The sequence below is a fragment of the Podarcis melisellensis genome (genome assembly GCF_964234715.1).
Source record: "Podarcis melisellensis genome assembly, chromosome: 15".
In the NCBI taxonomy this organism is placed as follows: Eukaryota; Metazoa; Chordata; class Lepidosauria; order Squamata; family Lacertidae; genus Podarcis; species Podarcis melisellensis.
The window spans coordinates 32,274,945-32,289,848 of record NC_138532.1 but is presented as its reverse complement, the minus strand read 5'-3'; the positions used below and the strand labels follow the sequence as shown (position 1 = coordinate 32,289,848).

General features: G+C 47.2%; 1 protein-coding gene across 1 annotated transcript in view; it reads right to left on the bottom strand.

Annotated features, from left to right (window-relative positions):
* The window catches only part of CAMKK1 (calcium/calmodulin dependent protein kinase kinase 1), a gene marked incomplete at its 5' end in the record, with an annotated part of 45,337 nt that overhangs the window by 13,728 nt on the left and 16,705 nt on the right, over positions 1 to 14,904 (bottom strand). Inside the window, 6 exons of the mRNA XM_081890450.1 lie at positions 1,861 to 1,934; positions 2,735 to 2,788; positions 3,387 to 3,586; positions 11,340 to 11,428; positions 13,390 to 13,411; positions 14,224 to 14,260. Of these exons, the coding sequence (XP_081746576.1) occupies positions 1,861 to 1,934; positions 2,735 to 2,788; positions 3,387 to 3,586; positions 11,340 to 11,428; positions 13,390 to 13,411; positions 14,224 to 14,260 (476 nt within the window). The remainder of the gene's footprint in view (positions 1 to 1,860; positions 1,935 to 2,734; positions 2,789 to 3,386; positions 3,587 to 11,339; positions 11,429 to 13,389; positions 13,412 to 14,223; positions 14,261 to 14,904) is intronic.

The window sequence follows — 14,904 nt, the reverse complement described above, 5'->3', positions numbered from 1 at the left end:
CTCCGTTCCCCCTGTCTCAAACCCATTGCCAGTCGGAGCACACAACACTGAGCTAGATAGATAGACCAATGGCAGCTTCCTAAAGTATCACAGAATTATGGAATTGTAGAGTTGGAGGGGGGGGACGAGGGTGGCGCTGTGGGTTAAACCACAGAGCCAAGGACTTGCCGATCAGAAGGTCGGCGATTTGAATCCCTGTGACGGAGTGAGCTCCCATTGCTCGGTCCCAGCTCCTGCCAACCTAGCAGTATGAACGCACATCAAAGTGCAAGTAGATAAACAGGTACTGCTCCGGCAGGAAGGTAAACGGCGTTTCCGTGCGCTGCTCTGGTTCACCAGAAGCGGTTTAGTCCTGCTGGCCACATGACCCGGAAGATGTACGCCGGCTCCCTCAACCAATAAAGCGAGATGAGCGCCGCAACCCCAGAGTCGGTCACGACTGGACCTAATGTTCAGGGGTCCCTTTACCTAGAGTTGGAAGGGACTCCTCCTCCCAGGGTCCAGCCCTCCTACAGTTCAGAAATCTCAGCTAAAGCACCCATGACAGATGGCCATCCAACCTCTGCTTAAAAACCTCCAGTGAAGGAGAGGCCACAACCACCCGAGGGAGACCGTGCCACAGTCAAACAGCTCTTACTACTTATCTGCAATTCAGGAATCCTGCCGGCAGCCATCCCTGAGTAGACTTGAACCACCAATCGGGTTAACAGACCCATTGCAAAACCTGTGCACTCTGGATATTTTTCTTAAAATATTTAATTTTGATATATATGAATCTCCTTGTGTGCGTGTGTAAATATACAGGATCACATCTTCAGGCTCATTATTCATGTATTTCTTTATACATCTCCAACTATCTTTGAAGCCAAGGCTGGCTCCCGGTTTCTTGTCCTTGGCTGCCACTACAAGCCCCGCTCACATTTCCCAGGGTGGAAATTCCACAATCCTGTCTTCTCTCTTGGACCTGTGACCTGGCCCTTATTGAAAGTGCCAAAGAACCAGTAACCCAGGATGCTGTATCTGCCCACTCGGAATGGGAGGAGCTGAGCGTAGCCTTTGCTGTGGGAGGGAACGACTTTTCTCTCACGTCAGGCAGGACATATACAGAGTGGCTGGTGCAGGTAGGAGATAGGAGAGGAGAAAAACAGATAACCAAATGGTGCAGCACTCATTAGGGGGGACCATCTAACTTGCTAAAGGTCAGCGATGCCTAACTTGGTAAATGTCAGCAATGGCTAATTTGGAAAATGACAACAATGTCTAACTTGGTAAGTGTCAACAATGACTGGAGCAATGAGTCATAATCTCACTCCTTCCAGGGGCTCAGAAAAATACCAGTCAACTGTGCTCAATGCTGCTGCGAGGTGAAGCAAAACCACCTCCTCTGGTCCACAATGAAGAAGAAGAGTTTGGATTTGATATCCCGCTTTATCACTACCCGAAGAAGTCTCAAAGCAGCTACCATTCTCCTTTTCCCTCTTCCCCCACAACAAACACTCTGTGAGGTGAATGAGGCTGAGAGTCTTCAAAGAAGTGAGACTAGCCCAAGGTCACCCAGCAGCTGCATGTGGAGGAGCAGAGACGCGAACCCAGTTCACCAGATGACAAGTCTACCACTCTTAACCACTACACCACACTGGCTCTCTTTGAGAGGTAGTCAGAATGCAAACCTGTGGGTTAAGAGCATCAGGCCAAAGACACATCTTGTCCAGCATCCTCTTCTCACTGTGGCAAACCAGAAGCCCCAATGGGAAGTCTGCAAGCAAGACCTGAGGGCAACAGAAGCCCTTCTCCTCACTTGGGATTCCCAGTCATCTGCAGCAACCTTGTGCTCCACTGCGACCAGCAAAGCTTACTTACTCTTCCGGGAAATCCACTGGCTTGTTCTTGATCTTGTTGTGAAGAGCGAGGATAAATTCATCAATGAAAGGACACTGCAAAACAGAGCAAAGGTTTGCATGCTTTTGTGAATCCTCTGCTTTAGCCCTCTTGTTTGCACTTACAGACTAAAACTCTATAACCAGTCCCAAGGAACCCTGAGAGCTCAGCTCTGCAAGGAGGCTGGGGCATTCCTGCCAGGGGTGCCAACTTAAATTAAAATATTGGGGGTGGGATAGGACACAAGTTGCGGCGCGCACACACACCATTTGAATGGCGACGGTCATCAACTTCGAGGGGGACCAGCCCCCTCAAGTATTTTATTGGGGTGGGGGGGGGGTGAAGGGATCTTGGCCCCAATGATTCCTGCAGAGAGATTCTTAGAACATCTTCATACAATACGCTTTTCAGTTGCACACTTAAGAACTGCCTTCCTTCTCCATCATGAGCCTGCCTGAGATTTATGTTCTTTTTATAATTTGCTCAGGATTCTTTTATCTAATCATTTGGCAATTAGTAACCATCATCAACAACAGCTCCAGAAAGAAATTACTTCAGGCCATTAATCAGCCTCTGGCTGATTAATATTCTGCAGCCTGATAAATACGTTTGGTGGGCACTGTTTTGTTGTTCTTGTTTGAACCATTTACTTTTGTTCTTACCTTGTGTTTTTGCTCTGTGAACCACCCTGAGATCTTGTGATGAAGGGCAGCATTGAACTCTAATAAATGATAATAATCTGCTGCCCCTGCGGATCCAGCTGCCTGAGGCAGTTGCCTCACCTTGCCTCAAGGGTGGGCCGGCCCTGCCCCAACCACCACCACAAAAACCCGTCCCGCTTTTACAGACATCTTACCTTTCCATACACAAAGCAAAATAGTGTGATCCCCATGGCCCAGACATCTAGTGCCTGAAAAGAAGCAAACAGATTTTTAAAAAATCAGATCTCTGGGGGAGCTGCAACAAAATGTTGTGGTATAAAGCGCCCCCACTCAGAATACTCCACCTCCTCCCCATTGCTCCCCTCTAACCCCGGTTACAACCAGTCAGCATTTTGTGGCCAATGAGCACGCTCAGCTCTTAAAAAGTAAAGGGACCCCTGACCATTAGGTCCAGTCATAACCGACTCTGGGGTTGCTGCGCTCATCTCGCTTTACTGGCCAAGGGAGCTGGCGTACAGCTTCTGGGTCATGTGGCCAGCATGACTAAGCAGCTTCTGGTGAACCAGAGCAGCACATGGAAATGCTGTTTACCTTCCCGCCGGAGCGGTACCTATTTATCTACTTGCACTTTGTGCTTTCGAACTGCTAGGTTGGCAGGAGCTGGGACCGTGCAACGGGAGCTCACCCCGTCGCGGGGATTCGAACCACCAACCTTTTGATCGGCAAGCCCTAGGCTCTGTGGTTTAACCCACAGCACCACTAGTAAGAGCTCAGCTCAGCTCTTACTTGGCTCTTATTGGGGTCCCCTCCCCAAGCGGGGTCCACATCACATAAGCAGCATCCTACCTTCCCACTGAAGCTCTTCCCAGACTCGGAAAGGGCTTCAGGGGCCATGAAGGCTGGAGTCCCAGCAGTGCTGGAGAGCTGGGCATCGCTGCCCTCAAACTGATTGCTCACTCCGAAGTCAGCAATTTTGACGTGCCCGTCATCCCCCAAGAGCAAGTTGGAAGGCTTGATGTCCCGGTGGATGATCTTCTGGTAATGCACTGAAGAAAGGTGGAGAGGAGAACTTTTATAGAACCTTTATTCTCAATCATGATGGAACTTACCGGTGGATAATCATTTTAGTTTTATATAGCTTTATTATCCCTTTGGAGATGCACTTTTGTCCCTCCAGGCAGTGACATTTTATGGTTCGCATTTTTAATTCTTTGTTTACTTTTTCTCTGGTTTTTTTTTTTTGTTCTGTTTGCAATTTTTTGCTGCTGTGCACAACTCAATACACACGAGAGATACTTTCTGTTCACTGCTGCGAGTGAAAGATCCCAATAACTAAGAGAGATCTGATCCTCTCTCCAGATGGAGGAGGGGCTGTAGCTCAGTGGTTAGAGCACCTGCATTGAATGCAGGTCCTGCTGTTCTGTACAGTTCTGAGCTATTGCTTAGGGTTTTTTTAAAACCATGGAGAGACCTGGTCTGAACAAAGACATTGGATTCTTATCTCATTATACATGACAAAGCCATTTTTCACCTTCTCACCCCTTGCTTTTTCCTGTAAGACCTACTGCAGTCCTTAAGAGTCGTCAACAGGCTCATCACAGCTATCTGCCAATCACCCATTCCCACCACCCTTCTGAGTAATACCCCTCCCCACCTTCTCACTATACCTTCTCACTATATAGAAGGGTCTGGTAACTTCTATTTCAGTGTATCTGAAGAAGTGTGCATGCACACGAAAGCTCATACCAAGAACTAACTTAGTTGGTCTTTAAGGTGCTACTGGAAGGAATTTTTTTTGTTTTGATTAGGGTTTTTTGTTTTGTTTTGGTTGTTATTTTTGATATTAATGTTTTGCATCTTCATTTTAAATCTTATTTTAATGTGGAAATTGTTCAATTTGGTAGTGTAATTTTCGATGTTTCAGTTCTTGTTTAGGACTACCTTTGTTATGTTTGTAATTACATATTTCTTTCTTGCATAAGCTGCCTTGAGGATGATTTTAACTATGGGACGGCAACGTGGAAATAAAATTATGTATGTATGAAGGTATTCCACGGGCAGCTGTGCATTAATCAAGGTAATTTCTGCCTCAAGGCAAAGACTCTGCACCTCTCACCATGGTAGGTGTACAGAGTCTGAGGTCAGTTTCTTTTGCATAACCATCCCCTTGCAGCAAAAGAAAAAAAAAGTTTTTGGTGCATGGATGTGACCTGCATCTCTAATGCTGCAGCAGCGTTGCTGCAGTGCCCAGCTTGCAGTCTGCCGGTTTGGGTAATGGGACAGGGTAAAATTGCCAACCAACACACGGAGAATGTCAACAGGGCTATGTGAGCAGGAGTGTGTGTGTGTTAAGTCAAACAAATAAACGAATTCATTACGAAAGGGGTCCTGCTATGTTATCAGTCAAAACAGTTGGTTTATGGATGCTCGAGGAATTCCATCATTGCAAATGCCTGCATTCCTACAACCTCTCGGGCTAAGGCTTGGATCAGACCCTACTTAGCAACTGTTTCTTGCCGTTCTCTTGGTTGCACGAACCTAGCAAAGCACACAGCTTTTCAAACGACGGGTTAATTCTGTGTCCAGGGCAGCTGTCTACCAGCTCCACCTGGTACGCAGGCTGAGACCCTCCCTGCCTGCAGACTGTCTTGCCAGAGTGGTGCATGGTCTAGTTATCTCCCGCTTGGACTACTGCAATACACTCTATGTGGGGCTACCTTTGAAGGTGACCCGGAAACTGCACTTAATCCAGAATGCGGCGGCTAGACTGGTGACTGGGAGTGGCCGCCGGAACCACGTAACACCGGTTCTCAGAGATCTGCATTGGCTCCCAGTACATTTCCGAGCACAATTCAGAGTGTTGGTGCTGACCTTTAAAGACCTAAACCGCCTCGGTCCTGTATACCTGAAGGAGCATCTCCACCCCCATCGTTCTGCCCAGACACTGAGGTCTAGCGCAGAGGGCCTTCTCGGTAGTGGCGCCCGCTCTGTGGAACGCCCTCCCTTCAGATGTGAAGGAAATGAGCAGCTATCTTCTCTTTAGAAGACATCTGAAGGCAGCCCTGTTTAGGGAAGTTTTTAATATTTGATGCTGTCTTGTTTTTAACACTCGATTGGAAGCTGCCCAGAGTGGCTGGGGAGACTCAGCCAGATGGGTGGGTATAAATAATAAATTATTATTATTAAATGAGCTTTCAACTAAACATTAGGCAGAACTTTCTGACGGTAAGAGCTGTTTGACAGTGGAATGGGCCACCTCAGAAGGTGATGCGACTCTCCTTTGCTGGAGATTTTCAAGCAGAGGTTGGGTAGCAATCTGTCAGTTTAGTTGTGAGTTCTGGATTGCAGGGGGCTGGACTAGATAGCTCTTGGGGTCCCTTCCAGATTTCCAATTCTATCATTTTTAATTGTCCTGACTCTGGGAGGGATGACTTTGATGACTGACAGGAGGGTTGTTCCACCCACCCACCTGAGACCCCCGCACAGCGTTTCCCAATGGCACGACACTAGCGTGCAGGTACTCTTCACCTTACAACACATACATCTTAAGAAACTTGGGAGAGCCGGGGACTGAGACCCAGCCTTTGTTTGGGCTCACACCGGGCAACTTCCCCGCCAACAGAGACCCAGTGCAGGATGAATCACGGCTTCTGGCAGGAGCCGACCCGAAGAGCTGCTTTGGCAAAACGTTCAGCTAACAAATGGGCTCCCGAGTTGGTTGTGACAGGTAATCATTACGTGCAGGAAGAAGCATGAAGGAGAGTTCGGCTCCTTGCTCAGACGCATCCTTGGTATATAAGATGCTTTCCTGTCGCCGCTTCTGTCAAGGTTCCCCAGGGGAGGGGAAAACAACAACGCTACTTCCCATTGTCATGTAAACTTAGAATCAGAGAGTTGGAAGGGACCCTGAAAATCATCTAGTCCAACCCCCTGCAATGCAGGAATAGGCAGAGGTCCCATATGGGGATCAAACCTGCAACCTTGGCGTTATCAGCACCACGCTCTAGCCAACTGAGCTATCCACTTGCACAACTACTATTTATTAGAGGGCCTTCTCAGCAGTGGCACCCTCCCTGTGGAACGCCCTCCCATCAGATGTCAGGGAGATAAGTAACTGCATAACTTCAGAAAACATCTGAAGGCAGCCCTGTTCAGGAAAGTTTTTTAATGTCTGACATCTTATTATTTTTTTATATTTTGGATTTATATTTTGGAAGCAGCCCAGAGTGGTGGGGGAAAACCAGCCAGATGGGTGGGGTATAAACAATAAAATTATTATTATTAAAATTATTATTATGGGACATCTTTGCCCTCTCTTCCTATTCTTCCTCTCTCCCTCCCTATTTTCCCTTCTTTCAGTTTATATATATATGTGTGTTTGTGTGTATCTTTACTAATAGCAAGGCTTGCAGTTTTGTAATTCGAACAAATTAGAAACAAGCTCCATTTTCACACCAGCCTCATAATTCAATCTACCTTCTCTTACTCCTGGCGTAAGGAAGCTTTGGCCTTCTAGATCTTGCTGGACTACAAGTCCCATCATCCCTGACCACACTTGCTGGAACAAATGGGATGGGAGTTCTGGTTCAGTGACACCTAGATGAGCAATTTTCAAATCAATTCTTTTTACAGGGACCTCTGAGAATTGTAGCTTTATGAGGGGAATATAGGGGTCTCCTAACAACTCTCAGCACCCTCAAGAAACTACAACTCCCAGAATTCTTTACGGGTTTTTTTGCAAGGTGGGTGGAGAAGGAACTACGACTATTTAAAGCAGTAAAAGGTAAAGGTAAAGGGACCCCTGACTGTTAGGTCCAGTCACGGGCAACTCTGGAGCCGGCGTGCAGCTTCCGGGTCATGTGGCCAGCATGACTAAGCCGCTTCTGGCGAACCAGAGCAGCGCACGGAAACGCCATTTACCTTCCCACCAGAGTGGTACCTATTTATCTACTTGCACTTTGACGTGCTTTCAAACTGCTAGGTTGGCAGGAGCAGGGACTGAGCAACGGGAGCTCACCCCATTGTGGGGATTCGAACCGCCGACCTTCTGATCGGCAAGCCCTAGGCTCTGTGGTTTAACTGTGGTTTAAAGCAGTACCACAGTGCTTTTGTTTCGTGCAAATGCGACCAGAGAGAGTAAGTTTGGCTGCCTAAGATTATAGATGAAAGGAGGAAAGAAAGCTACTGCAAATGTCTGAAATAAAACCTCACAGCCTATTTTCTTTCGCTGGCATCTTCATGCCTGGAAGCCAGCAGTCTGGGAACCACACAGATTCCACCACTATTCAGGGAGGGAGGGAGGGAGGGGGAATGAATGAATGAACAAATGCACTTCAAGCACAATGGCACATCATGCCGTCTGCCGATTCTTGCCGCATTATATTTGATCAGCAGAGTTGCCTGCCGCAGTTCAAGGACAAAGAGCACTCCATAAGGCGCTGCCGCCACAGAAACACGCATTTAGCTATTGGCTTCGCATCACAGCATCTGGAGGGGAGGAATGATTTAACACCCTATCAAAAGGAATCTGCAGCGGGGGGGGGGGAGAGATGTAGGGTGGGGGGAATCTAAAGGGAAGTGAAGACAGCGGGGAGAGGTCACAGGAACATAGAAAACTGCCTTCCACTGAGTCAGACCAAGTATTTGTCAACACTGACTTGGCAGCCGCTCTCTCTGGGGTTTCAGGCAGGGGACATTCCCCAGCCATAAGACAGGAGCGAGCCTGCAGTCAATCGCAAGGAGCAAGTTGGAGTTAACTCTTTATTAGCAGAAAGAGGATCTGCACAGGAGTGTCAGGCCTAATGACCATAGCAACTCATCTCAGGTAGGTCTTGCTAGACTGGTGACTGGGAGCGGCCACCGAGACCATATAACACCGGTCTTGAAAGACCTACACTGGCTCCCAGTACGTTTCCGAGCACAAAAGTGTTGGTGCTGACCTTTACAGCCCTAAACGGCCTCGGCCCAGTATACCTGAAGGAGCGTCTCCACCTCCATCGGTCTACCTGGACACTGAGGTCCAGCGCCGAGGGTCTTCTGGTGTTTCCCTCATTGCGAGAAGTAAGGTTACAGGGAACCAGGCAGAGGGCCTTCTCGGTAGTGGCGCCCGCCCTGTGGAACACCCTCCCACCAGATGTGAAGGAAATAAGCAGCTATCTTATCTTTAAAAGACATCTGAAGGCAGCCCTGTTTAGGGAAGTTTTTAATATTTAATGCTGTATTGTTTTTAACACTCGATCGAGAGCCGACCAGAGTGGCTGGGGAAACTCAGCCAGATGGGCGGGGTATTAATAAATTACCATATTATTATTACAGTGGTACCTCAAGTTAAGTACTTAATTCATTCTGGAGGTCTGTTCTTAACCTGAAACTGTTCTTAACCTGAAGCACCACTTTAGCTAATGGGGCCTCCTGCTGCTGCCGCACCGCCAGAGCACGATTTCTGTTCTCATCCTGAAGCAAAGTTCTTAACGTGAAGCACTATTTCTGGGTTAGCGGGGTGGGAGTGCGTAACCTGAAGCGTATGTAACCCGAGGTACCACTGTATTATTATTATTATTATTATTATTATTATTATTATTATTATTATTATTATCATCTTCAGCATGCAAAGGAGATGCCCTGCCAATGAACTATGGTCTCTTACTTCAAGTAAAGCAAGGTTCTAGTCCTGATTATTCTGAATAGAGGGCTGCTTTAGAGTGTAGGAAGCTGCCCTATACTGACAGAAAGAAAGGAAAATAGACATATCTGACTTAGGCAGAGCCCCTATGTCAAGTAAACCAGACGGGGGTCGATGGCAGAGCCCTCAGGAACCCAGGGGGTGTTTATATCTGGGTGCTTCCCTTTAACACCGAGGTTGGCATGGAGTCAGAGGTGGACATAGGGGAGCACAAACAATGGAAGGCGAGAGGACGGGGTCTGTGTGTGCCAAAATTAGGCAGCGCACAGGGCGCTGCTGACATTGTCTGCCACTGTTGGAGTTTGGGAGCACCGCAGCAGGACTGAGCTTGCGAATCGGGGCGAAAGTGAGCGACTGCGGTGCTTGCAACCTCCCTGTGGTTTAATCAACAGTACACACACACACACACACACACACACACACACACCACCCTTTCTTCTTCCGAAACCTGCTTGTTCAACCGCAGATTAAAACACCTCCCTTGAGGGTGCTGCGCTGCCCGTCTCCACATTAACCGCCACGGGCTTTCCTGGACGCAATCAATAAAAGTGTTACGATTTGTAGGAAGGAGCGAGCGGGGGGGGGGGGGGGGCTGGGGCTGGTGGAGAAATTGATTCTTACCCTCCACCCTGTGCTCGTCACTGCAACAAGAACAGCTTGAGCCTTGCAAAGGGTGTGTGTGGGGGATATTATTATTATTTTTTAAAGGAATGAGAGAGTCTAGACAAAGGAGAGTAATCATTCACATATTAAGCCTTTTCTGTAGCTTTGGGGAGAGTTCTGGCAAGGTCAGCCTGGCTTTTGGAAAGTACCTAACATAAGGTGACCAGATTTTTCCCCCAATGAATCCGGGGACACTTTTCAACTTCAGTCGAATTCAGTGGATTTTGTCAAGGGACTGATTTGTAAATCTGGGGACTGTCCCCGGGAAACAGGGACGTCTGGTAACCTTAACCTAACAGGTAGGGGACCCTAAGGATCATATCCAACTGCTCAGAGTAGACTCACTGGAATTAATGAGCCCAAGTTAGTCCATTACTCTTAATGGGTCTACTTTGAGAAGGAATAATACTGGCCACAACCCTGTGTTGCAACAGAATTTAAGTTCTTTTTATAAGCCTTAAAACACACACACAAACACACACACACACACACACACACACACACACACAGTTGCATTTTTGTTTTAGAGGCTCTTCTGCACAGGAACCCTTAAGAGCTGTTTCCAGTCAGTGTAAGAAATATTGAGCTAGATAGGCAAATGGCCTGACTGCAATATAAAGCAGATTAAGGTTGAGGAACTGGATCTCGCTGGTGGATCAGAACCTTATTTCCTCCTCCTCCATCTCCATGGGCCAACCTTGACAAGCGGGCAGAACCACCCACCTGTCAATAAACCAATGTCATAACGGACACCTGTCAAAGTTCAAAGGAGGTCACTGTACAGTGGTACCTCGGGTTAAGTACTTAATTTGTTCCGGAGGTCCGTTTTTAACCTGAAACTGTTCTCAACCTGAAGCACCACTTTAGCTAATGGGGCCTCCTGCTGCCACCGTGCTGCCAGAGCACGATTTCTGTTCTCATCCTGAAGCAAAGTTCTTAACCCGCGGTGCTATTTCTGGGTTTGTGGAGTCTGTAACCTGAAGCGTATGTAACCTGAAGCGTATGTAACCTGAGGCACATGCCAATCTGCAGTTACAGAACCCAACTCTGAAGATGTACCTTCAGCTGATAGGCAACCAGGAGTGCACCTTCAAAGAGCTTTATCTGAGAGGTGATTTGATAGTCACCTTCAAATACCTTCAAGGTATTTAGGTGGGTCTGGGAACATTTCTTGTCTGAAACCCCAGAGAACCACTGCCGGTCAGTGTAGGCAACACTGAGTTGATGGATCAAAGTTCTGAGTCGCCAGGCGCCTATGTTCCAGGGCCTTCAGATACAGAAGGTGTATGTAACATAGCTGGAGACCACCAGACCTATGCTGTGCCAACCTCTCACATATTTCCAGAAGGGCCCGGAACAATCTAGAAAGCAGGTCCTAGGCCAGCTCCAAATATCCTTGATTTTGGGTGCCCGGCCGCCTGAATGCCATGGAAACGTGTCGTTTTGATACTCACAGTATTCAATGCCCAAGACGATGTCCCTTAAGTAGAGTCGGGCCTGTTCCTCGGTGAAGGGGGTGTCACACGGCACTTCCATGACAGGCCTAAAAATGGGGTAAAACAAGGAGAACCAAGAAAGGCCTTTTCATATCATCACATAAGACCAATCTGGGAAGGACAGTTCAGTGTGGAGCTGCAATCAAACCCGGCTCCCTCTATTCTCCATGCAAATCCTATTACATTTATACACTGCTCAACTTTTAGAAAAACCCTCTCTAAGTGTTATAAAATACTGATAAAATCCACATACTTAAAAAACCTATCCAGTCTCAGTCGTATTATTATTACTACTGCTACCATTAATTAAATTTATTAGTCGCTTTTTTGCAACTCAAAGCATGTTACAATTTCTTAAGCAAAAAGCAAACACCTAAGTACATTAAAACCAGCATTTTATTTTATTCTTTAAACCTACGCTACCTAAAGGAGTGTCTCCATCCCCATCGTTCAGCCCGGATCCAGCTCTGAGGGCCTTCTGGCGGTTCCCTCCCTGCGAGGTGAGGTTACAGGGAACCAGGCAGAGGGCCTTCTCGGTGGTGGCGCCTGAGCTGTAGAATGCCCTCCCATCAGATGTCAAGGAAAGAAACCCATTACCTAACTTTTAGAAGACATCTGAAGGCAACCCTGTTTAGGGAAGTTTTTAATGTTTGATGTTTTATCCTGTTTTGAATATTCTGTTGGGAGCCACCCAGACAGCCAGATGGGCATGGTAAAATTAAATAATAATAATAATAATAATAATAATAATAATAATAATAATAATTATCCCACCCATGCGAAAAGGCCATAGATGGTTAGAAACCAAAGGCCCGATGAAGAAGGAATGTTTTTTGTTTAGTGCCTGAAGCTATGTAATGATGGCACTAGGTGAGCCTCCCTGGGGAGAGCAGTCCACAAGTGGGGAGCCACCTCTAAAAAGGCCCCCTTTTTGTGTCGCCCACCCCCCAGGCATCTCATGAAAGGGGCACACAAAGAAGAGCCACAGTTTATGATCACAGAGTCCAGGTTGGTTCATATGGGGAGAGGTGGTCCTTATAGAAGCACTTTGAATTGAGAAACTAACTAGATCTGAATCTGGAAACTAACTGGTAGCCAGTGCAGTTGGGCCAGGATTGGTGTTACATCCCCAGAGTGTCTTGCGACAGTGAGCAACCTTGCCGCTAAAATTTTCATACTCAAGAGTAGACCTACCAGATGGTATTCAGCTAAGTTTGACTCAGAGCATACTGACTGAAATTAATCAAGAAGTAAGCCCTCTTAATTTCAATAGGTGTACTCCCGAGTAAAGCTTAGTTGAATACCACCCAATTTATATGTATTTATTTAATTTATTTAATAAAATGTATATACCTCGATTGTAGAAAAAGCCTCAAAGTAGATATGATTCATACAGGCCCATTCATTTCAGTCAGTGGCGTAGCGTGGGGGGTGCAGGGGGGGCCGGCCGCACCGGGCGCAACATCTGGGGGTTAGGGTTAGGGGGCGCAAATCCACGGGTTAGGGGGCGCAAATCCACGGGTTAGGGGGCGCAAATTACTTGCCTTGCCCCGGGTGCTGACAACCCACGCTACGCCACTGATTTCAATAGGCCAACTCGGAGAATGACTAATGGATGCAACCCATTAAATAATTGAAAAAATAAATAAACCCTTGTCTGCTAACATGCCAACACTTGTTCTTCACACTTTACATTTTCAAGGAAGGAATTCAGGTGACGATTAACATTTGTATGAGGAACGGGAGATCTATGCCTGACTCAGCCACTGCTATTACTTTGTTGACCGCTTAAGCACTTGAAGTAAGTCTTGGCTAACCTGAAAGCCCTCCCAAGAAGCTTAGGACTACAAGTCCCATCAGACCCAGCCAGCACATCTGTATGATGATGGTGCCGATGGGAGTTTAGTCCAAAACATCTGGAAGGCACCAGGTTGGTTGGAGCCTGAGGAAACATCCAACTTAAAACATCTTTTGGACAGGCTTTTTTAGTTTCAAGCTATTTACTTACCCCTTCCGTAGGAGGTCAAACACTGGAAAAGACAGAAAAGGGAAGAAAAATAAATAAAGGATGAACTTGATTAACCACCTGCCTTTTAACTTGTGAGGCTGCAAGGCTATGCGCACGCTTATGTTGAGCGAAGTCCTATAAGCATGCAAGGGATTGTGCTGTGACCGAATTTTAGCCACCCGTACTCTATATAGGTGCATGCTCAGTGGGCACGGAACACCGGCCGGCTGTTGTGGGCATGGGGGACTGGAATGGAGTATCCTGGAAATGGACGTGGGTAGCTGAGTCGGACCCTGAACTGGAGAGCTCTATGAAATAGTATTCTGTGCAGGTTCCACTTCTATAAACTGCTCCAAGGGAATCACAGAATGGGCGTGACCTCAAGGATCATCCAGTCCAACCCTCTTCAAATGCAGGAATCACAGCTAAATAATTCCTGACAGGTGGACCTTCAGCTTGCTCTTGGGCTGGGGACACGGCAACCTCTCAAGAAGTTAAGCCCCACTCTTCAAGAAACCAATAAAACCCACCGGCAGAATGAAATTTAAGCACAAAGCATGCTGATTATCTGTTGTGGGAGGGATCAGAAAATGTGAGGAGAGGAACAGAATGGGGCAACCTGAAGGGAGTCGTGGCTGGCTGGCTGAAACACTAAACAGGGGTAACCGCACGCTGCGGCATTTTGCTGCAGGTCCCACTTGCAGCTGCTCTGCTTGAAACCCATTTGCCCCACCTGATCACACAGGTTGTCTGCATTTCCCCCACACACAACGGTTTGCTCGCAAATAACCGGTGCCGATCAACTACGTTTTTCTAAAAGATGGAAATGCCTACCCATGTACAGGTTGTCTTCTGCGGGGTCATCTAGTACCTGGAAGGAAAGAAATTTGTTCAAACCTTTGGGCCTCCACAGATCACAGGCCGAGGGAAGGAGCTTACAAATGACAGAAAGATGAGGATATCATTCTACAGCACAAAACACGGATTGGTTTTATGCTGTCCTGGATCCCCTCACAAGAAGCCTGAGAACTGTAATCCGAATGAAGGTGCTGAGATTGTTGGTAAAAGAGGGCTGAGTGATGGTGCTACAGGAGAGTAGGAAGGGGCAAGTTTCTGCCCTGTGGGTGTTGCCATCTCAAACCTGACACAAGGGACAATGGAGGCAAACATTTAGGGGTGTATCCACCGTTGGTTTTACTCACGAGCGGACCCACTGAAATTAATGGACATGACCAAGTAAGCTCCATTAATTTCAGTGGGTTTACTCCCAGTAGAATTTAGATGGATATAGACCTTAGAGTGCAAGAACTTAAAGAGGCCACATTCACATCATAGATTTAAAGCACTACGATGTCATTTAAAACAGACATGGCTTCCCCCAAAGAATTCTGGGTTCTGTCATTTGCAAAGGGCCCTGAGAGTTGTTAGGACGTCCCTATCCCCCCTCCCAGAGCTACAATTCCCTATGAAGAAGGGTTGATTGTTAAACCACCCTGGGAAGTCTAGTTTTGTGAG